The sequence below is a fragment of the Mustela nivalis genome (genome assembly GCF_964662115.1).
Source record: "Mustela nivalis genome assembly, chromosome: 14".
Lineage (NCBI taxonomy): Eukaryota > Metazoa > Chordata > Mammalia > Carnivora > Mustelidae > Mustela > Mustela nivalis.
In genome coordinates this window covers 86,981,815-86,999,887 of record NC_139033.1, presented here as the reverse complement: position 1 = coordinate 86,999,887, position 18,073 = coordinate 86,981,815, and the positions used below count along the sequence as shown (strand labels likewise).

Genomic DNA, 18,073 nt, shown 5'->3' with positions numbered 1-18,073 from the left:
AGGCCCCAGGCAGCCCTGGCACAGTTTCCCCCTCCCCTCCCCTGGTCCCCCACACAGCCTCCCCGCCCCCTCTCCCCAGGTGGAGCGGCAGATCCAGCAGCTGGCCTCTGAGCTCCAGGCCCAACGCCAACCCATCCGTGCCTGCATCGCCCGGGTCCAGGCCCTGCGGCAGGCTCTGTGCTAGTCATTGCCCCAGGGAGGCCTCAGCCCACCTCCAGGAACAGAACGCAAAGCTGCAATGAGTTTTTTTATTTCAAAAGGTTGCAATTAAATGAATTACTGTTCAGAAGTCTCCCACTTTTCATACAAAAATACTGTGCTACTGATACAGTTGAAAGAGTTCAAATGGCTTCTCCTGCAGGAGAAATTCACAGCGTCCCCGGGAAACCTGAACCCTGGCCCCCCCCCCCCGTCAGTGGCTCCCTAAGGACTATGTACCTGTTACCTGGGGACAGGTGTTATAGGCACTGACACCCCCCCTCCCCCCGCCAATACACCAAGGCTCTTCTGCTGCCAACACAAGCTCCTGAATCAATAGCAGCAACTTACCATGTTTCTGTGGGTCTGGATATGGGGGGGGGCGTCCCCCCCACACCAGGCCACCACTACCTGCCTGTCCATTCACTCTGGACCCATTTGGGGGGGTGGGGGTTCAACAACTGGTCTTGCCTACTAGAACGATGTCTCGCCAGCTCTGGAAGGTCACTCACTGGGGCGTGTAGAGCGCCACCCCTCTCGATCCCCCTCAGAAGATGCTGGCGGAGTCAAAGATGATGTGTTCACAGCCACAAATGCAAGGAGAAAGCTCTTCCCAAACAAGTGGGGGGTGAATTGGGAACAGAAAGCGGTTGTGTTAAAGGCCACATGGCGCTGCTCTGGGGGCAGCACAGCCTGGTCAGTGCAGGGGAGGCAGGGGGGAGGCTGAAAAGCAATGATGAGAGCAGCAAGAACAGAAAGAACCACCCGTCTTACAACAGAAATCAAGACCAACGGAACACCCAGCCAGGAGACGCAGGGTCTCCAGTTTATACAATAGGTTAAAAAGAGTCTCCAAAAGGTAATCTCAGATCATTTTGACCTGCATGTTCTCTTTAGATGGGAAGAGGAACAATATAGGTCCAGGGCCAATAAGGGCTCTGACCTCACCCACACCTCAGGACGGTAGGAACTAGTCACCCAGGTCCCGCCTGGTAGGGCCCCATAGCCCGGAGACTGTCCCCTCCCTATACAGCCATGGAGGCTCCCCAAAAAGACTTTCCCATTTCTGTTGAGAAAGCTCCTTCAGCAGCCGACGTCAGGAAGAAGGCTCTAGAGGGAGCCCAGAGCCTCTCCGAACCGGATCTTCTGTCCCGCTTTCAGCTTAAAGTTGAAGTCCTTGGGGGCCTCAAAGATGAGCACAATGGTGGAGCCCAGGTTGAACTCGCCCAGGTGCTCGCCCTTGCGCATAGGGATGCCCTCCTTGTTGGTGTGTGTCACGAAGCTGAAGTCATTGTAGGAGCCCTTGCTGTAGCGTGGGCTGTTCGTGTGCAGGTCCTGCAGGAGGCCCGGGGTAGAGCATGTGGAGTCTGCTCCTGGACCCAGAACACCTCTGTGCTGCCTGTCCCTAACCCAGCCTGGAAAGGGAGCTGGGCACAGCGACTTGGCCCATAAGCCTAACCAGAGAGTTACCAGTAGAAGCTGTGAAGTGGGACCCGAGGGGGACCCAGGGGATTCAGACCCCACCCTTCTCTAGCACCCAGAACAGGCAAGGGGCAGCCCTGCCCCCCACTTCTCAGGGGAGGATGGCCACTAGCCACCCCCCTCGGACACTGGATTCTGATCAGCATGCTCCACTCTGAGCTCCATATTCCCCTTGGGTTCCCAGCAGAAGCAAAATACAGATTGGGAGGTGAACCCCCTCCCTGTCCAGCCATTTCCAGATAAGCAATGATAGCATATAGGGGTGGGGGCTAGCAGAGCAGGGCCAAGCCCCTACGGGGGGCAGCTGTTCCACAGAGCCGGGTCTGGCCAGGGACACGCTCTTCTAGAACTTAGTCTTAATGGATCTGGCTCCATGGGAGAAGGGGTGGGGGAGACACCAAGTGGCCCAGCACTTGGGCCTGACTCTGCTTACCCTGTCAAAGTAGATGCGTATAGAGCCCACGTTGGTAGCCCCCACAGCCGTCAGCGAGAAGAAGCCGTGTTTCCAGTCCCCAGTGAGGACCACCCGCTCGTTGTGGCAGAAGAGCTCTTTGATCCAGCGGGCCATACCAGGGTTCACAGACATCAGGGAGCCTGTGGGAGCAGAGACACTGCCATTCCCCACCCAGCAAGAAGACCAGCCTCCCAAAGCCCCCTGTCCACCTATATCCTTCCAAATGCAAAGTGGTCTAGACCCCAGACTGCCCCCTGCTGCCCTCATGCTGCCAGACTAAAGCAGTCACCTCACAGCCTCAGCACTCCCAAGTGTGGAGCCTTGGTCCCTTGACACCAAAAAGCTTAGGACACCAAAAAAATTGTAAGGCTCTGGCCAACCTGGGAAATGGCGCCGGTGGGAAACGGTCCAGTCAGTGGGGGAGTGGAAGCAGTGGTAGTCCCCGGGGGCCAGGTAGATGACACAGTGGTAGAGCTCATTCCCTTCTCTAGTGACCAGCTGGTTCCTGAAGGAGCCGCAGGGGGGCGCTGCAGGAGGCAGACATGAGGGCCAGCTGTCAGACAAGCACCTGAGCCTGTGCAGTCTGGACATGGGCTTCAGGGAGGCCCCAAAGCTCCACAAAGCGATTTGTAGCCCTTCCCTCCCTGATGACCAGCCCAGCCACGCTGCCACAGGGTCTCAAGGCTGCCACCCGGCAACAACCCACCTGGTGGAAAGGACAGATCATCTGTGGAAGTACGTGGGCCCAGGAACGACTCCAGCGAGTAGGTGACCCCCTTCACCTGCTCCACCTCGCAGTTCTTCACCTGCCCGAAGTTCAGGATCTTCCCATCTGAGGGGCTGATCTGGAAGGGCCAAGAGAGGCTTGCTACCAGGGAAGCAGGGGGACTTGGGGCAGGGTCTCCACCTCCCTGGGGGCCCCAGCCTGGGAGGAGTACCTATGTGCCACCTGTGGGGACTGCTGGGACTGGTTGCCAAAGGCAAGGGCAAGAGTCCCATTTCCGGGGGAGGGATGGAGGACAGGGCCAGGCCTCACCACGCTGTGCAAGCCACAGACAGGCCGGGCCTGCGGCTTCAGCTTGCGCCGGAAGAACTCGCTAAGGTTGCGGTAGTGGTGCAGGTCCTCCACGGCGGCCTCCTTCATGTTCACCCCAAAGGTCCAGATGTACAGGCTATAGACAGGCCGGCGCAGCCAGTGCGGCAGCTCCACCTGGTTGAGGCGGCCCCAGGCCCGCGACAGCAGGCGCGTGGGCACCGACTTGTACAGGGCCACCTGTGGACCACAGGCAGGCAGATGAGCAGATGGCCCTGCGTGCCCCCCAATCAGCCACCCACAACCCCCGGAGACGTGGGCACCCTGCCACGGCTTTGTGATGTGGTTGTTGTCCACTAGGAACCAGACTGAGCTTCCCAAACACTCCCACAAACTGAGTACTGGCCAAGACTGACACAGTGACTTAAACCCAGTGGTTTCAGTCACTTAATACACCAGTAGCAACTGCCCCATCCCCAAGAACAGACTGGCCCGCACAGTCTGGTCTTCCCTCTTTAGGAAAGGGAGGGGGTGAACAGCTCTGCTACCTGCACCAAGAGGCTGTGGCAGAAAGGGGCAGGAGCCCCCAGGGGCATGGGAAGGTCTACAGCCCAAAGCACTCGTTCTAATCTGAAGAGAAAGCAGAGGGAACCCCCCCCCCACCCGAGCAGGTGCTCTGGACCACGGTCACCAGGGGCGGGCTGCTAGGGCTCTGAGGCACTTTACTGTGAGGGCACCGGGCGCTGCTTCCTGGAGGCAGAGGGGACTGGGCCCGGCCTCCCCCAGCACCCCCGCTATCTACTGGCACCCCCAGCCAAACCCTCGGGCCAGGCGACCTGGAAGAGGATGCCTTTCAAGCCTCAGGTGCGGCCGCCACAGCAGAACCCGCCTCTTAACTGGCAGCTGCTGCTTGTCAGCCCAACCCAGACACCAAGTCCCTAGGGTGTAAAGGCAATTTCATTCCAACTTTAAACACCTCTACAGTGTACTAAGTGAGTAGTGGCCCAAACTCTTCCCAGCTGACGCCCGTGAGAGTCCAAGGTTCCCTGCCTGGGGTCAGCCTGCCCAGAGAGCCCAGGGCGAGGGAGCCAGGCAGCCAGACAGCCCTCAAGGGTGCGGCGGCCAGGTCGCTCAGTCACCCAGCATTGCCTGGGGCTTCCAAGTCCATCCACACCCTAAGGGGCCCAAATAGGCATCAGTCCTCCTCAATCACCCTCTGGCACCCAGGAATTAATTTGCATTCCTCTCAAAACCACCTCTAAGCTCTCCTCTGCCCAAACACAGGAAATCTCCCAAACACAGGAAACCATTTTCTGAATTCCCAGTATAGGTTTCTTCCAGAAGCAGAGCCCCCAAATGGCACAGTGCAGGCAAGAAAAGGCAGTGCAGAGCAGGCCATCAGGGCCACCAGCCTGCTTGGACTTCCCAACCAACTTGCCTGTCAAAATGACCATCCCCAAGGGCTCAGCACCCACACCATCAGCTCTAATCTGACAAATGTCTCCTGCGTTTCTGTGGGCTGGGTCCCAACCTCAGGCCTACCCCTGGAGGGTAGGGAGGGGGAGCTGGGACAGCAGCCTGTGCACACTTACCCTGCTCACGGGCCTCCATCCCACCCGGCTGAGCGGTCTGAGGGCACCGAAGGGCAGGAGGTAGTAGAGGACCGTCAGGGGCCAGGAGCGCAGTTTCAGGGCAGGTCTGGACATACAGCTCAGCTGTCCCAGCCTCCGCCTCAGAGCCAGCTGGGGGAAGTGCAACCTGCAGAGCAGATGTCCATGCATGGCCAGGTCAGCCGGCAGGGTCTGGGAGGCCCCACCCCGCCCTCAGCAAGCCTGCCTTGAGGTTCCTCAACCCAACCCCAGGCTGAGGTGGGGGCTCATCTGCCTTTGCTCGGCAGACTCCCATCCCAGTCTCACCCACCAGCCTACCAGTTAAGGGGGACTAGGAATCGGGGGCAGCACAGGGAAGACGGGGTGCACAGCCTGCATGCCAGCCCCCCACTCCTGGGGCCGGCTGTGGCCACAGGGCCCTCAGGGGGAGACAGTTGGAGTCAGAGACCCCGCGGTGCAGCAGCACACAGCAGCGGGGCGCGACTGCAACCGCTGCATGGTAGCATCTTGGAGAATCTCTTCCTGGCGCTAGGCCTCATTTCCTCATCTGATAAATGAAGGGATTGGGCCTGACAAGATCCCAAAGGAAAAGCCTAGGAACATGCACCTGCACACACAGCATACCCTGAACAGCTAAAGCTCCATCCACCTGCCTGGTCTTTCTACATCAGATCAGGTTCTCCAAAGGAGACACAGAGGCTGGTGGGGGGAACCCCCTACCAGCTCTCAGAACACCTCCCAGGTCTGCTGGGGCCACACACCTGAGCCAGCCCCCTCCTTTCAGCAAAGGTCCCCACCAGCCAAATTCAGTGCATCCTGCACGGGCTCAGCCTCGTGGGGATCTTAGAGGTGGGGTGGGCATTTCTACCAGAACCCTGGCTTCCTGAGACACAGCAGACCCAAGTCTCCTGGTCTCATGCCTAAGCACTAGAAAATGCTCCTGAGGTCCAGTGCAGCCACCAGGCAACCACATTCCCATCCACTCTGGGAAGGTTCCCAGGCCTCAGTTTCCTCATCTGCGCAAAGACTGCATTCAACTGGATAATCTAAGGCTCCCATCTGCGCCTTTGTGCTCTCAGAGAAGCGTGTCCTGTGCCCCTAGTTGCTGAACAAAAGCAAGGAACAAAGAGGCATCTCAGCTGATACTAAAAAGAAAAAATGGGAGCACCAAGCTGATGGCTGGGATGGCCATGGAAGACGCTTCTTCCCACAGCTCGCCAGGCTCCCTGTGTTCCTCTTCTCCCAGCCAACCCCACCGCACCCCACCGTATTTTCAAAAGGTCTTTTAAGGGGGTGGGGACCAAGCAAAGCTGAATAAATGCCTGCTGTCCCCAGGGCTTCCCCCACCCGCCCTGATCACTGCAGAAGCCCAGGGACCAATCCCAGAAGAGCAGCCCCTCTCCCAGAGCTGGGGGGTGGGGGGACAACCGGGGGGGGGGGGGGGCCTGGGAGCAGCAATCAGGGTGCAGCAGACACAAGGCCACCAGCCCACTCCGCCTCCCCAGGTACCTGAAGCGGGCTCTCCGACTCAGGCCCCCCGGGCCGGGCCCCTCCAGCCTCGGGGGCTGATCCCCTGGCCCCCGGCTGCCACCTCCACCACGGGGCCGCTGGACATGAACTCTGACCTTCCGGAGGTTGTGGTGGGGCACAGAGGGGTTAGGACGGGGCCGGCAGCATCTCACCATTTCGCTGCTGCTCGGAGCTCAGGTCCTCGCCGTGCCTCTGACTGACACATGGTGGGCGGCGCCAGGCACACTCGCCTTTGTTTCTCCTCCTTCCTCCCTTCCCCCCAGCCAGGAGCTTCTGTGCTGTCACCACTCCTCTGGCTGGCCGCCTGGTGGCTGGTGGGCCTCTTCCCAGCTTGGTTGGGTCCCGCTGGCTCACGGGGCGCAAGTTAGAGGTCGGGGCTATTGCAAAGACAGACACTGGTCACACCAGCTCAGGAAGCGGCAGAGGCCTACCGCCTGGGACACAAGCCCCTGCCTTCCGCCCACTCTGTCCCTAGGCTTGGCCACCTGCCTGCTCCAGTGAGCTGATGGCAGGGAAGGGACCAGACGCTTATGAGCCCAAGAAGTACAAGTGGGAATCTGAGAGCCCTGTGCTCCAGGCGGGCACCCAGCGTCGGCCTGTCTGCAGCTTGGGCAGCCCCTCCCTCCCCAGGACCTGACCCATTTTCCATTCAGGTGACGAAGTAACATCTGAGGAATGAGAGAGCAGGAAGGCAGGAGAGACACAGAGGGTGAAACGATGGACATCTGACCTGCTACAGCTCTCTCTTTGCTGCCCCCCAGGCCTCAGAGCCTCCCATCCCTGATACCAACCCCCACAAGCCCTCCTCAGCAGATGAGCACACACATGACCTGACCTGAAGGAAAACCAACCAGCACTGAAGCTCCCCCCACAATCTTTGCTTTGGACAGCACTTTGACTCTGCCTGGCGATCTGGGAGGACACGCCCAGCCTCCACAAGGCCCTCACAGATAACAGGGAAGGAGAACAAACATTCCACAGTTGTTGCTGTCTAAACCCAAGGGGAGTCAAGGCCCCACCCAGCCTGGCCTCCAATCCCAATGGCAGGCTACAGGGGACGGTGCCCGCCAGCATCGTTAGATGCAGAGATGCGGGCCCCAAGAGAAGCTCCCAAGGCGGAGAACTGACCTGGCAGTGGATGCAGTCCCAGGCCAGTGCTGACCACCCCCCACCCCCGCCACAGCCAACGGACTCACAGAGCAAGAGGCCCCACTTAGACATGACTCCACCCACACTAGTGTGAAATGTCTGATGCCCCAGCAAAGCCACCTCAGCCAGAGGTGAAAAGGCTAGGCCCTGGAGGTTAGCGTTGAATCCCTGGAGCGCAGTGTGCAGAGGGAGACTGCACTGGGTCAAGAGACTGACAGAGGTCCAAAAGCAAAGCATGGATTTCCAGCCCCCACCAAGGAAGTGGCAAAGCCTGGGCAACCCCAGGCCCAGACCCCTCCAACAGAGATCATCTTCCCAGGCCACTTGCCTGGGTGGGCAGAACAGCTCACTGAGGGTGAGCCAGGTGGGATGGTGCCCACCACCCAGTCTCACCAAAAAGCAGACTTGGACATAAACCTCCTCCGCCCCAAGGGCCAGGGCCAGGCCCAGGCCCAGGGACCCATGGACACCCCTGTGTCTATGCCCCACCAAGGCTCAGCCTCCTAACTTTCCCATCCATAACAGTCAGATCACCTCAACTATACTACCCACATACTGAGCACACACCCCGCCCCTCCATGACCCACCAGGCCATGGGGGTCCCACATTAGTCCCTGTCAGCTCCCCAGGAAAACAGGCCCCAAGGGGGGTCAGGCAGGTTGGGTTGGGCACAGTGCTTGGCTTCCCAGTACTCTTTCACCCACTCTAGAAAGCTCGGAATGAATGCACACCTGGGATTCACAGTGAGGCCTTGTGGGAGAGGAGAGGAGCCCCCATCTCCTCTTACCCATTTTCCTCACCATCCTATCACACCAGGCAGCAGCCACTGCAGCATGCGGCTAGAAAGGCACCTGCCAGGACCCAAACACAAACCTACCTTGGCCCCAAACCTCCAGTCCTCAAAGCAGATTCCTGTCTGTGCCTTTCCCATTTCATTCACCCCAGAGCCTCTGGCCTAGGGACTTGGCTAGACCACACAGCCCGTCACGGCAGTGCAGGCCCAAGTTGTTGCTATCCTAGAGACTCTAGAAACTGCCCCGAAGGTCTGGCAGAATGTCTTCTGCCCTCCATCCTGTCTCCATCACCACTCTACTTACTCTCTAGAAATGGGACAGGGACCAGACTGTCAGGCTTCTTCCAAATCACCATGCATGGGCCAGAAAAGTTCCCCAGAAAACAGACATGAATTCACCTGTCCCCCAGGGAACAGGTCTGGCACCCTCTGTTCAGTTCAAAGCTGCAGGATGGAGGGAAGGGGCTCCCTAAGGGTCATTCCTTCCTTCCTGATTTCCAAAGGCTAAGCGCCACTTCCTAGGCCAACAGTGCTCCTGCCCTCCCCGTTTCAGTGCCCGACTTCCCCCCACACCTGCAATGACCTTGGAGCCCAAGCCAGAACTTTGTTGCTCTCCCGCTTGCTCTCTGGCTCCCTGGAGTGGGACGAGGGGCTCAGGCCCAGATGAGGAATCTGCCAGGAGCATACCCTGAGACCAGGAAGTACAGACAACCTCCCTCACTCCCTAGTCTCAAGAACACTCTGTGGAGAAGAGTTGTGAGCTGTGACCAGTAAGAGTTTAAAGTTATCATAAGGCCTAAGGGCTGGCCACAATGAGCAGGAGAGCTCAGAGGCTTTGGTAGGGTATGGGGACAACTCAATTACTGCAACCCTGGCAGTCCAGCTGGCCCTGAGCTGGGAGAGGCCTTGCAAGTCATAGGTGCTCTGAGGCTATCAGTTTCTTCATCTGGAAAATGGGAAGGGTCAATCCTCCTGCTCACCGCCTACAGGCTCAGATCATAGCAGCGACCCTGGTCCAGAACTCTGCTCTGTTCAGAAACACCACGCCTCACTTCCACCCAAGACCTTGGTGCAGCCTCATCCCCTGGACCTGAATCCCAGTCCCTCACCTCTGTTTCCAAACTCACACTCTGGAGGAAGGAGGTTCACTCCCACTGACGAGATGAAGGCACAGGGTAGAGGTGGCAGTTCTGAAAGAGCCCAAACCACAGTAACAGTGGCTGCCCCTCTGAGGAGAAGCAACAGCCCAACAGGACCAGGTTGAGGGGAGGGGTCACCTTTGTCTGGATGTCCCATTCTGGGGGTTCAACTCAAGCAATGCTCAATGTCCCCATCTACCCCTCACAGCCTGTGATGAAGGCAACACTACCCCCTCAGTGGAATGGAACATTCCAACTGAAGTCAGATGGACAGACCCAGGCCAGTTACCCTTGCTAGAGGTGTGGGGGCAGGGGACTGCGGGAGGCAGGCTCCTGCCTGGTTCCCTTGGACTTTGGTGGATTCAGGTTTGAGTTTTGGCAAGTCCAGGAAGGCAGGGACAGAGTCGGGACTGTTTGCCCCCAACAAGTACTCCCTGAGCACCAAAGGCCTTGCAACTAGGCACAGGTCCTGCCAGAGACACTGAGAAATTTGCTCTTGCTCCCTGAGTGGAACTCTCACTGGGTGCCAGGGTCACTCCTCCTGAAGTCTCAGCAGATAGCGAGCCTCAGAGGCCTCAAGTCCTAGATCTACCTGCCTGCCTTTCTGAGCCCACTTACACCCCAGAAGGCAGGTCAGGGTGGCTTTCCTCCTGCAGCTCACCTGAAGCACACACAGGCAGCTGTGTCCAGAGGGGCCACCAACCCTTCCTCCCTGTGTTCCAGGGCTAGAAGCAGACAAAACTTCAAGAACTGGGAAAAGGGAAAATGGATTCTTGCCAGGTGAAACGGGCGAGCCATCTTGGGGAAGCTTTGGGCAAGAGAAGAGGAAGCAAAGAAAAGGACCCAGAGATGCTTCTTTAAAGCCAGAGGCCAGGGAAGGGGAAGGGAGGGGAGGTACTCCCCACAGCGTGGGGCTTCCTTAAATCTCCCAAATGAAAGGAACCCTGACCGGGGATGGGGCTCTGCGAAGGGCAGCATGTCATCCCCTCTCCGCCCCTTGGGTGAGGAACTGAGAACACCTCCGGTCCCACCCAGGAATAGGGCCAAACTGAGGAAATCACCCAGAGCTCCCCTCGCGGAAGGGGACACAGAGCCCCAGCCCAGCGTTTCCCCTTTCGGCTGGAGGGCCAGGAGATGCTACGAGACGCGGCGGAAATGAGCTCATCCTGCGCGGCCCGTGACCCACCATGTGGGGCAGGAGAAACCCACAACGGGATGGAGACTGTGGGGTGGGCTGTCCGGCCCAGGGTCCCGCAGTTCCATGGGGCGCCGGGCACCCATGACACCCGCTCCAGGGAGCCCACTGCTCTCTGGCTCACTCACCCGCAGGTGGTCCCGTCCGGCGGGACTTCAGGGACCGACTCTCAGGGAGGTGCCGCTCGGGGGAGGAAGCCTCCGCGGGCGGGGACTCGGGTCCAGCCACTGAGGCCGCCGGGGGCGGGGACAGAGGGCGGACACTGGACAACGGCAGACAGACGGCTCCTTCCTCCTTCCTCCCGCCGGGCGGCGCAGCCACCCCGCCCAGGGCCCCTTTAAGGGGAGGGGCTGCGGCCCAGGGACCAGCCCCGCCGGTCACGGGATTTCCCAGGCAACACCTCCTGGGCCTGGCTGAGGGCCTTCCTCCCTGCCCACCCCCATCTGGGTAGTCTCAGGCCTCCACGTGCGGCTTATCTCACCCAGGGCCAGCTTTCCAAGACTGAGAATGCCACCCCCAGCCACCTTTTCTGGCCCTTGAAGCACACACAAGGCATCTAAGTCTGGCTCTTTCTCACACCCCATCCTGAAGGTACAAGCTGCCCCTACTCCCACCCCTGCCCCCTCTTCTCCACTATCATACAAAACTCCTGCCACACAAAATCTGGCAAAGACCACGGAACCAGACCACGGAAGCAAGGTCCCCTCTGGCCTCGGGCTGTTTAGAACCTAGGCTGCCAGAGGGGGATGGGGGGAGAGATTCCTACAGTTGCCTTTCTACCCCACTAGATAGCAGGGCCCAGCCTGGGGAGGTCAGCACCCTATCCCCATGACCACCAAGCACTTGCTCCACAAGGGATGGAGAGAAGGAACCAGCTTAACATTTTCTAGGCAAGACAGTGTCTGACGGGAACACCAAAGAAAGGGTATGGCAATCGGGAGCCAGATTAGCATCTGGTAGGTCAGCACCCCCTTCAATGGTCAGACTGCCTCTGAAGGCTCAATCTTGCCACTCTAGGGTACTGATCAAAGGTACATCCCCCTAGGGGCGCCTGGGTGGCTCAGTGGGTTAAAGCCTCTGCCTTCGGCTCAGGTCATGATCACGGCGTCCTGGGATCGAGCCCCGAATCGGGCTCCCTGCTCTGAGGGGAGCCTGCTTTCTCCTCTCTTTCTGCCTGCCTCTCTGCCTACTTGTGATCTCTGTCTGTCAAATAAATAAAATCTTAAAAAAAAAAAAAAAAAAAGGGTGCCTGGGTGGCTCAGTGGGTTAAAGCCTGTCTTCGGCTCAGGTCATGATCCCAGGGTCCTGGGATCAAGCCCGCATTGGGCTCTCTGCTCGGCAAGGAACCTGCTTCCTCCTCTCTCTCTGCCTGCTTCTCTGCCTACTTGTGATCTTTGTCTGTCTAGTTCCAGCACCCTGGGGTTCAGGTTCCAGCACAAGGCTGGTGAATACCCAACATGGGCTGTACCTGGCAGCTCCCAGTCTGGGCCCACAGCTTTCTCTGAGACTCAGTGAGACTTAAGAGACTCCATTCTCACCCCAGAACTCTAAGCAAACACACCATGGAGCCTGGATAAAAAGCAGTTAAAGCACAAGAGGATAACACAGAATCCTGGCAACACTAAATTCCAGAACCAGAAAGATCCTGGAGGACCATTCTGACTTCCCCAAAGCTGCCACTACTTCCAGACCAGGTCTAGTCCAAGTTACACTCGGGGGAGGAAAACAAAAGCCCGGGTTCTCATTTGCTGAGCAGCCTTTGGAGCACCAATGCTCTCCCTGTAAAATGAGGAACACTGCTACTCTATGTCTACCAGAGCTCCTTTATAACCATTCTAGGCCTCTTGGGCAGACTGGTATTTAGAACTCATAAACCAGCCCACAGGTCTGTCCTGAGATCAGCCTTCTAGCATGACTTCCACCTCACACGTTTCAGTAAGGAAATGCCTTCTAGATTCCAGACAATAGTTAATAATGATTTCTGGGAAAAACAAAAACCCTTTGGTAAGTTTACATTCCCACACCGAACGAGGTCCCTTCCAACCACCCTGCTGGGACTCCCCTGTGTGAGAGTGCCACCTAGTGCCACTTCAAGGCTCTGCAGGCCTTAGGCCATTTGGCCATGAGCACCTGAGGACAGGCGTCCCAGGTGAGTCAAGCCACTGGAGCTCCCTACAGACTGAACTTCATGCACTGCTGTGCCAGGGGAAGAGTAATGGTGGGGCGAGGGTGCCAGGTGTTCTTGCTAATTCTCATTTCCTGGGAGCCAGGAGAGGCCTCCTGAGGAAGACCACTAATGGCTGGTGTCTCACATCTGGCACAGAAGTCATGAGCAAGTAAGCGCACTCACAAAAGTCTGGCCAAGGAGCCAGGACAAGCATGAGATGCCCTAGGAGATCTCTTCATCTGAAAGCTTCTCCCAGCCCTGCCAAACTCCCCCCTCAAACGTGAAAATGTTTCTTAGCAGTCCCGCCAGCAGCTCCTGGAAGAGGGGGCCCAGAAGACCGGTGGTCTGCAGCATGATCAAGGAAACAAAGTGATTTGTGGAAGAACAGCCTAGCAGAAAGCTCCACACAGGGCCCTGAAGATGTCTGAGTCAGCCACCCTGGACTCCTTCCAGTTCCAAAGCTCAGCTTTGTCTTGTTCCTCATCTTCTTCAGGCAGAGTCCTGGGCTCTTCCACACACTGGCTGCTCAAAGCCTCAGGAGCCAGGCAGTTCCCAAATGGTGAATGGTACAGACACAGAGCTGTCCCAGAGGTGGGGGAGGCAGGAAGAGGCAAAGGCTGGAAGGGGGTGGGGGGCTGGAGCTGGCAACACTCTGTCACAGCCCCTCCCAGGTAGGGGCCCTGAAGCTACTGATACACCCTCCTGCCCTTGAATGAGCCCAAGATTCTCTGAGGACAGAGCTGGGCTGTAAACTGTACTTGAGTGGGCAAGGGGGATCTACTTCCCTGCCAACTTGACTGTTTGCCCACTTCAACATCTACATTTCCTCAACACCTATTAGGCAAGAAGTATAACAGTCTAGGCATACCTCAGAGATGGTTTGGTTCCAGGCTACTGCAACAAAACAAGAAGCACAATAAAGCAAGTCAAATGAGCTTTTTATTTCCCAGTGTATATAAAAGCTGTTTATGCTATACTATATATTAGTATATTAAATATGCAATAGTATTATATTTAAAAAAGCAATGTACACAGGGTGCCCGGATGACTCAGCTGTCTAAACGTCTGCTTTGGGCTCAGGTCATGATCTGGGGGTCCTGGGATCAAGCCCCACATTGGGCTCCCTGCTCAGTGGGGAGTCTGCTTCTCCCTCTCCCTCTGCCTCTATCCCCGTCCCCAGCTCGTGCTCTCACTCTCTCAAATTAATAAAATCTTTTTTTTTAAAGCAATGTATTTAATTTAGAAATACTGCTAAAAAATGTTAGCTATCATGTGTGCTTTCAGCAAGTTGTAGTCACTGATCATAGATCACCATAACAAATATAATAATAAAAATGTCTGAAATACTGCGAGAATTACCAAACTATGACACCAGGACACAAACTTAGCAAATGCTGTTGGAAAAATGGCACTGACAGACTTCCTGGACATAGGGTTGCCACCAACCTTCTATTTGTAAAATGAACGCAATTATCTCTGGAGCACAATAAAGCAAAACGCAATAAAATAGGAGTGCCCAGATGTACTGACTCTACTCCCTGCCAGCATGGGACAAGGTATTTACATATACATCCTTCTCATTTAACAACCTCATGAGGAACTTAATAGCAGCCTGTTTACAGAAGATAAGAATAAAGCTATAGTGACTACATAAAGTTGTAAAAAGTGCAGATTGTGCTCAATACTGTCCAGGGTCACAGATACCACAGCAAAGCCAATGGGGCTCCGGGCGGGTGGGCAGGAGCAAGGACACAGGGCAATTGTGTGGGCACAGGCTGCTCTGTCCTCATTCCTTTTCACAAACTGGAATGCTGTACCATACATTTTTTAAGGTTCTGAACTAAGGCTGGAAATCAGAAAGTAGTGCTAACACAGGAAGTGAGCGTGGATGCGGCTCCAGCTGCTCCTGACTGCGGCCTATTGTCTACGTTGCTGGTCCCTGTACACCTCAACCTTGCCACAAGCCGCCATGGCCAGGCCAAAACTGAACAACAAAACCAAGTTGTTGTTATGCTCAGATACGAACTGAAGTATTTATTTTTTTTTTAAAGATTTTATTTATTTATTTGACAGACAGAGATCACAAGTAGGCAGAGAGGCAGGCAGAGAGAGAGAGCGAGAGAGAGAGAGAGAGAGAGGGAAGCAGACTCCCTGCGGAGCAGAGAGCCCGATGCGGGGCTCGATCCCAGGACCCTGAGATCATGACCCGAGCCAAAGGCAGCAGCCAACCCACTGAGCCACCCAGGCGCCCCACGAACTGAAGTATTTAGAGTTGAAGTTTCACAATGACTGTAATGCGCTTTCAAATAGTTCAGTGAAAAATAAAATATATGTGTGTGTATGTGTATATATATATATTTAGAGAGAGAGAGATAAAGCAGATATGATAAAACATTAACTGTTCCATCAAGAGGTATGTATGTGGGTATAAGTCTATTCTCTCAACTTTTCTACTCTGTTCAAAAATGTTCACATTTTGGAGTTGGAACAGTTTGCTTTAAACCACAGAAAATTCTGGGAAGCCTGGGTGGCTCAGTTTGTTAAGCGGCTGCCTTCGGCTCAGGTTGTGATCCCAGGGTCCTGGGATCGAGTCCCACATCTGTCTCCTGGCTCAGCAGAGAGCTTGCTTCTCCCTCCCACTTTGCCTGCTCCTCTTCCTGCTTGTACTCTCCTTCTTCGTTAAGTGAATAAATAAAACCTTAAAAAAATTTCTTTAAAAAAAGGGGGGGAGGGGCGCCTGGGTGGCTCAGTGGGTTAAAGCCTCTGCCTTTGGCTCAAGTCATGATCCCAGGGTCCTGGAATCGAGCCCCGCATCGGGCTCTCTGCTCAGCAGGGAGTCTGCTTCCTCCTCTCTCTCTGCCTGCCTCTCTGCCTACTTGTGATCTCTGTCTGTCAAATAAATAAATAAAATCTTTTAAAAAATGAATAAATAAACCACAGAAAATTCTCTAAATTCTGTTACTGGGGAGAAAAACCCAAGACCACATTCCACCTGCAGAGTTGCTCCTGCTCTTCAGTGAGGCAGGACAGCCAGGCCTGCCCTCAGCACCCTCTGCTGCCACTTCATATGGAGGGCCTCAGGACCCAACCACTTATTTGCTGTCCACACAGCCCGGGTACATTCACACCGGCAAAGCTGGGCTCCAGGCTGGAGACAGCCCTTCACACCTGATAGGATATGTCAGGTGCCAATCACATAGGCCCAGCCCTCTCTGTGGAGTCACATCAGAGGTCGGCAGGAAGAGGGACAGGAGGACTACTTCCTCCCTAAAGAACCCACCATGTCCACCAGGCCAGTTTTCCCACCACACGGATTTCTGTCCTCAGGTCCAGTGGTCAAGGAAGAAAGGACAGCCTGGAAACGCTGGAGACTGAGAGGAGTCTGTCACTGGATGTCATCCTGCATGGAGCTCAAATCACCGAGGTGTTCACAGGAAACCCTGGAGTCAGCAGGCTGCAGAGCTATGTGCACGACCAACTCCCACCCCTTCCTGTTAAGAAGTGCCCATGAAGGGTGCCTGGGTGGCTCAGTGGGTTAAGCCGCTGTCTTCGGCTCAGGTCATGATCTCGGAGTCCTGGGATCGAGTCCCGCATCGGGCTCTCTGCTCAGCGGAGAGCCTGCTTCCCTCTCTCTCTCTCTGCCTGCCTCTCCATCTACTTGTGATTTCTCTCTGTCAAATAAATAAATAAAAATCTTTAAAAAAAAAAAAAAAAGAAGTGCCCATGAAGGTTTTGGTTCCCTATTGACAACAAGGACAAATGGACAACGAGGACACAAAAACAGAGTATCTGGAATCACAAATGCCACGCAAACTCAGAACATGTGACAGCTCCAGGCACACCTGGTTGCCTTCTATCCCCTGTGCTGTTCACTCAAAGCCAGCTCTCTGCAGAGACCCATGTCAACCCCTCTCCTTTCTAAGGCCAAACACCAAGGCCTAGGCAGCCTAACTGAAGAGGCACTTTGACCACAAACCCAGAGCTGTTCCATCATCGTGGATTTCTGAAAAGAAACTCCTGGAAGCAGCCATACTACCAGCACCCTGACTGCCTTGGCTCCTGCTCTAAGGGCAGGGCGTCTTCATGGCTTGACGAGGCTGGGAGCCCTGTTTTTGGAGGAGCATGGATTCCTTGCTCCATCCCATTCAGTGTAAATGTAAAAATTACAAATACTCTGAGCCAGTATAAACAGAACAAACGTGAAAAATGCTGAAGTCGACTCACATTTAAAGAAAAGCTTAAGTTACAACTTGAATTAACATACCAGAGTCTAGCTGCTCCCTATTTTCCCCACAGCTCTATGTGAAGAGCTGTTCCACCCCTCCATCTGCTCAAGCCAAAACTCCTGAATCCCTTCCCACCTACCTGCATCCGAATCCTTCATCACATCCTGTCCACTCTCTCCTCAAAACACACCCGGAATCAAGCCCTTCCCCACCTCAAGCTCCCATTCTGACCCAAGTACCCCCCGTTTGCACTTTATCTCTCTCTCTCTAAAATAAAATGAAATAAAATAAAATAGGAGATAGATGTCCACAAGGGTGCTATGACCATCCAATGGGAAAAGGACAGTCTTTCCAACTAATGGTTCAGGGAAAAACATTCAAAAGAATAAAGTTAGACACTTAACCTTACACCATTAAAAAAGAAACCCTTGGGACGCCTGGGTGGCTCAGTGGGTTAAGCCGCTGCTTTCGGCTCAGGTCATGGTCTCAGGGTTCTGGGATTGAGTCCCACGTCGGGCTCTCTGCTCGGCAGGGAGCCTGCTTCCCTCTCTCTCTCTCTGCCTGCCTCTCCATCTACTTGTGATTTCTCTCTGTCAAATAAATAAATAAAATCTTAAAAAAAAAAAAAAAAAGAAACCCTTAACTAGGGGCCACTGGGTGGCTCAGTTGGTTAAGCATTTGCCTTCGGCTCAGGTCATGATCCCGGGGTCCTGGGATCGAGCCCCATAAATGTATCAAAAACCTAAACATAAGACCTAAAACTTTTTAAATATTTTGCTTATTTATTTGACAGAAAGAGACACAGTGAGAGAGGGAACACAAGCAGGGGGAGTGGGAGAGGGAGAAGCAGGCTTCCTATCAAGCAGGGAGCCTGATGCAGGGCTTGATGCCAGGACCTCAAGATTATGACCTGAGCCGAAGGCAGACGCTTAACAAATGAGCCACCCAGGTGCCCCAGGACCTAAAATTTTTCCTTCTTTTTTCTTTTTTTAAAAGATTTTATTTATTTGACAGACAGAGACACAGTGAGAGAGGGAACACAAGCAGGGGGAATGGGAGAGTGAAAAGCAGGCTTCCTGCCATGCAGGGAACCCAAT

The 18,073-nt window shown here is 55.2% G+C and overlaps 2 protein-coding genes across 17 annotated transcripts in view; one reads left to right on the top strand and one right to left on the bottom strand.

Annotated features, from left to right (window-relative positions):
- The window catches only part of SFI1 (SFI1 centrin binding protein), an 88,979-nt gene extending 88,693 nt beyond the window's left edge, over positions 1–286 (top strand). Inside the window, 1 exon segment of the mRNA XM_082697846.1 lies at positions 80–286. Within this exon segment, the coding sequence (XP_082553972.1) occupies positions 80–184 (105 nt within the window). The 3' untranslated portion in view covers positions 185–286.
- PISD (phosphatidylserine decarboxylase) overlaps positions 235–18,073 on the bottom strand; it is a 44,173-nt gene continuing 26,334 nt past the window's right edge. For 3 of the 16 annotated variants that reach the window (XM_082697924.1, XM_082697925.1, XM_082697921.1), the window contains 6 exons: positions 4,760–4,925; positions 3,171–3,407; positions 2,841–2,979; positions 2,515–2,661; positions 2,114–2,274; positions 235–1,533 (listed from right to left, as the gene is read on the bottom strand). In XM_082697924.1, the coding sequence (XP_082554050.1) occupies positions 1,309–1,533; positions 2,114–2,274; positions 2,515–2,661; positions 2,841–2,979; positions 3,171–3,407; positions 4,760–4,925 (1,075 nt within the window). In that variant the 3' untranslated portion in view covers positions 235–1,308. Of the gene's footprint in view, positions 1,534–2,113; positions 2,275–2,514; positions 2,662–2,840; positions 2,980–3,170; positions 3,408–4,759; positions 4,926–6,286; positions 6,685–9,358; positions 9,440–10,049; positions 10,192–10,711; positions 11,166–13,618; positions 13,640–18,073 lie in introns of those variants that run through there. The other 13 variants (XM_082697926.1, XM_082697927.1, XM_082697929.1 and 10 more) reach the window with 12 other exon arrangements.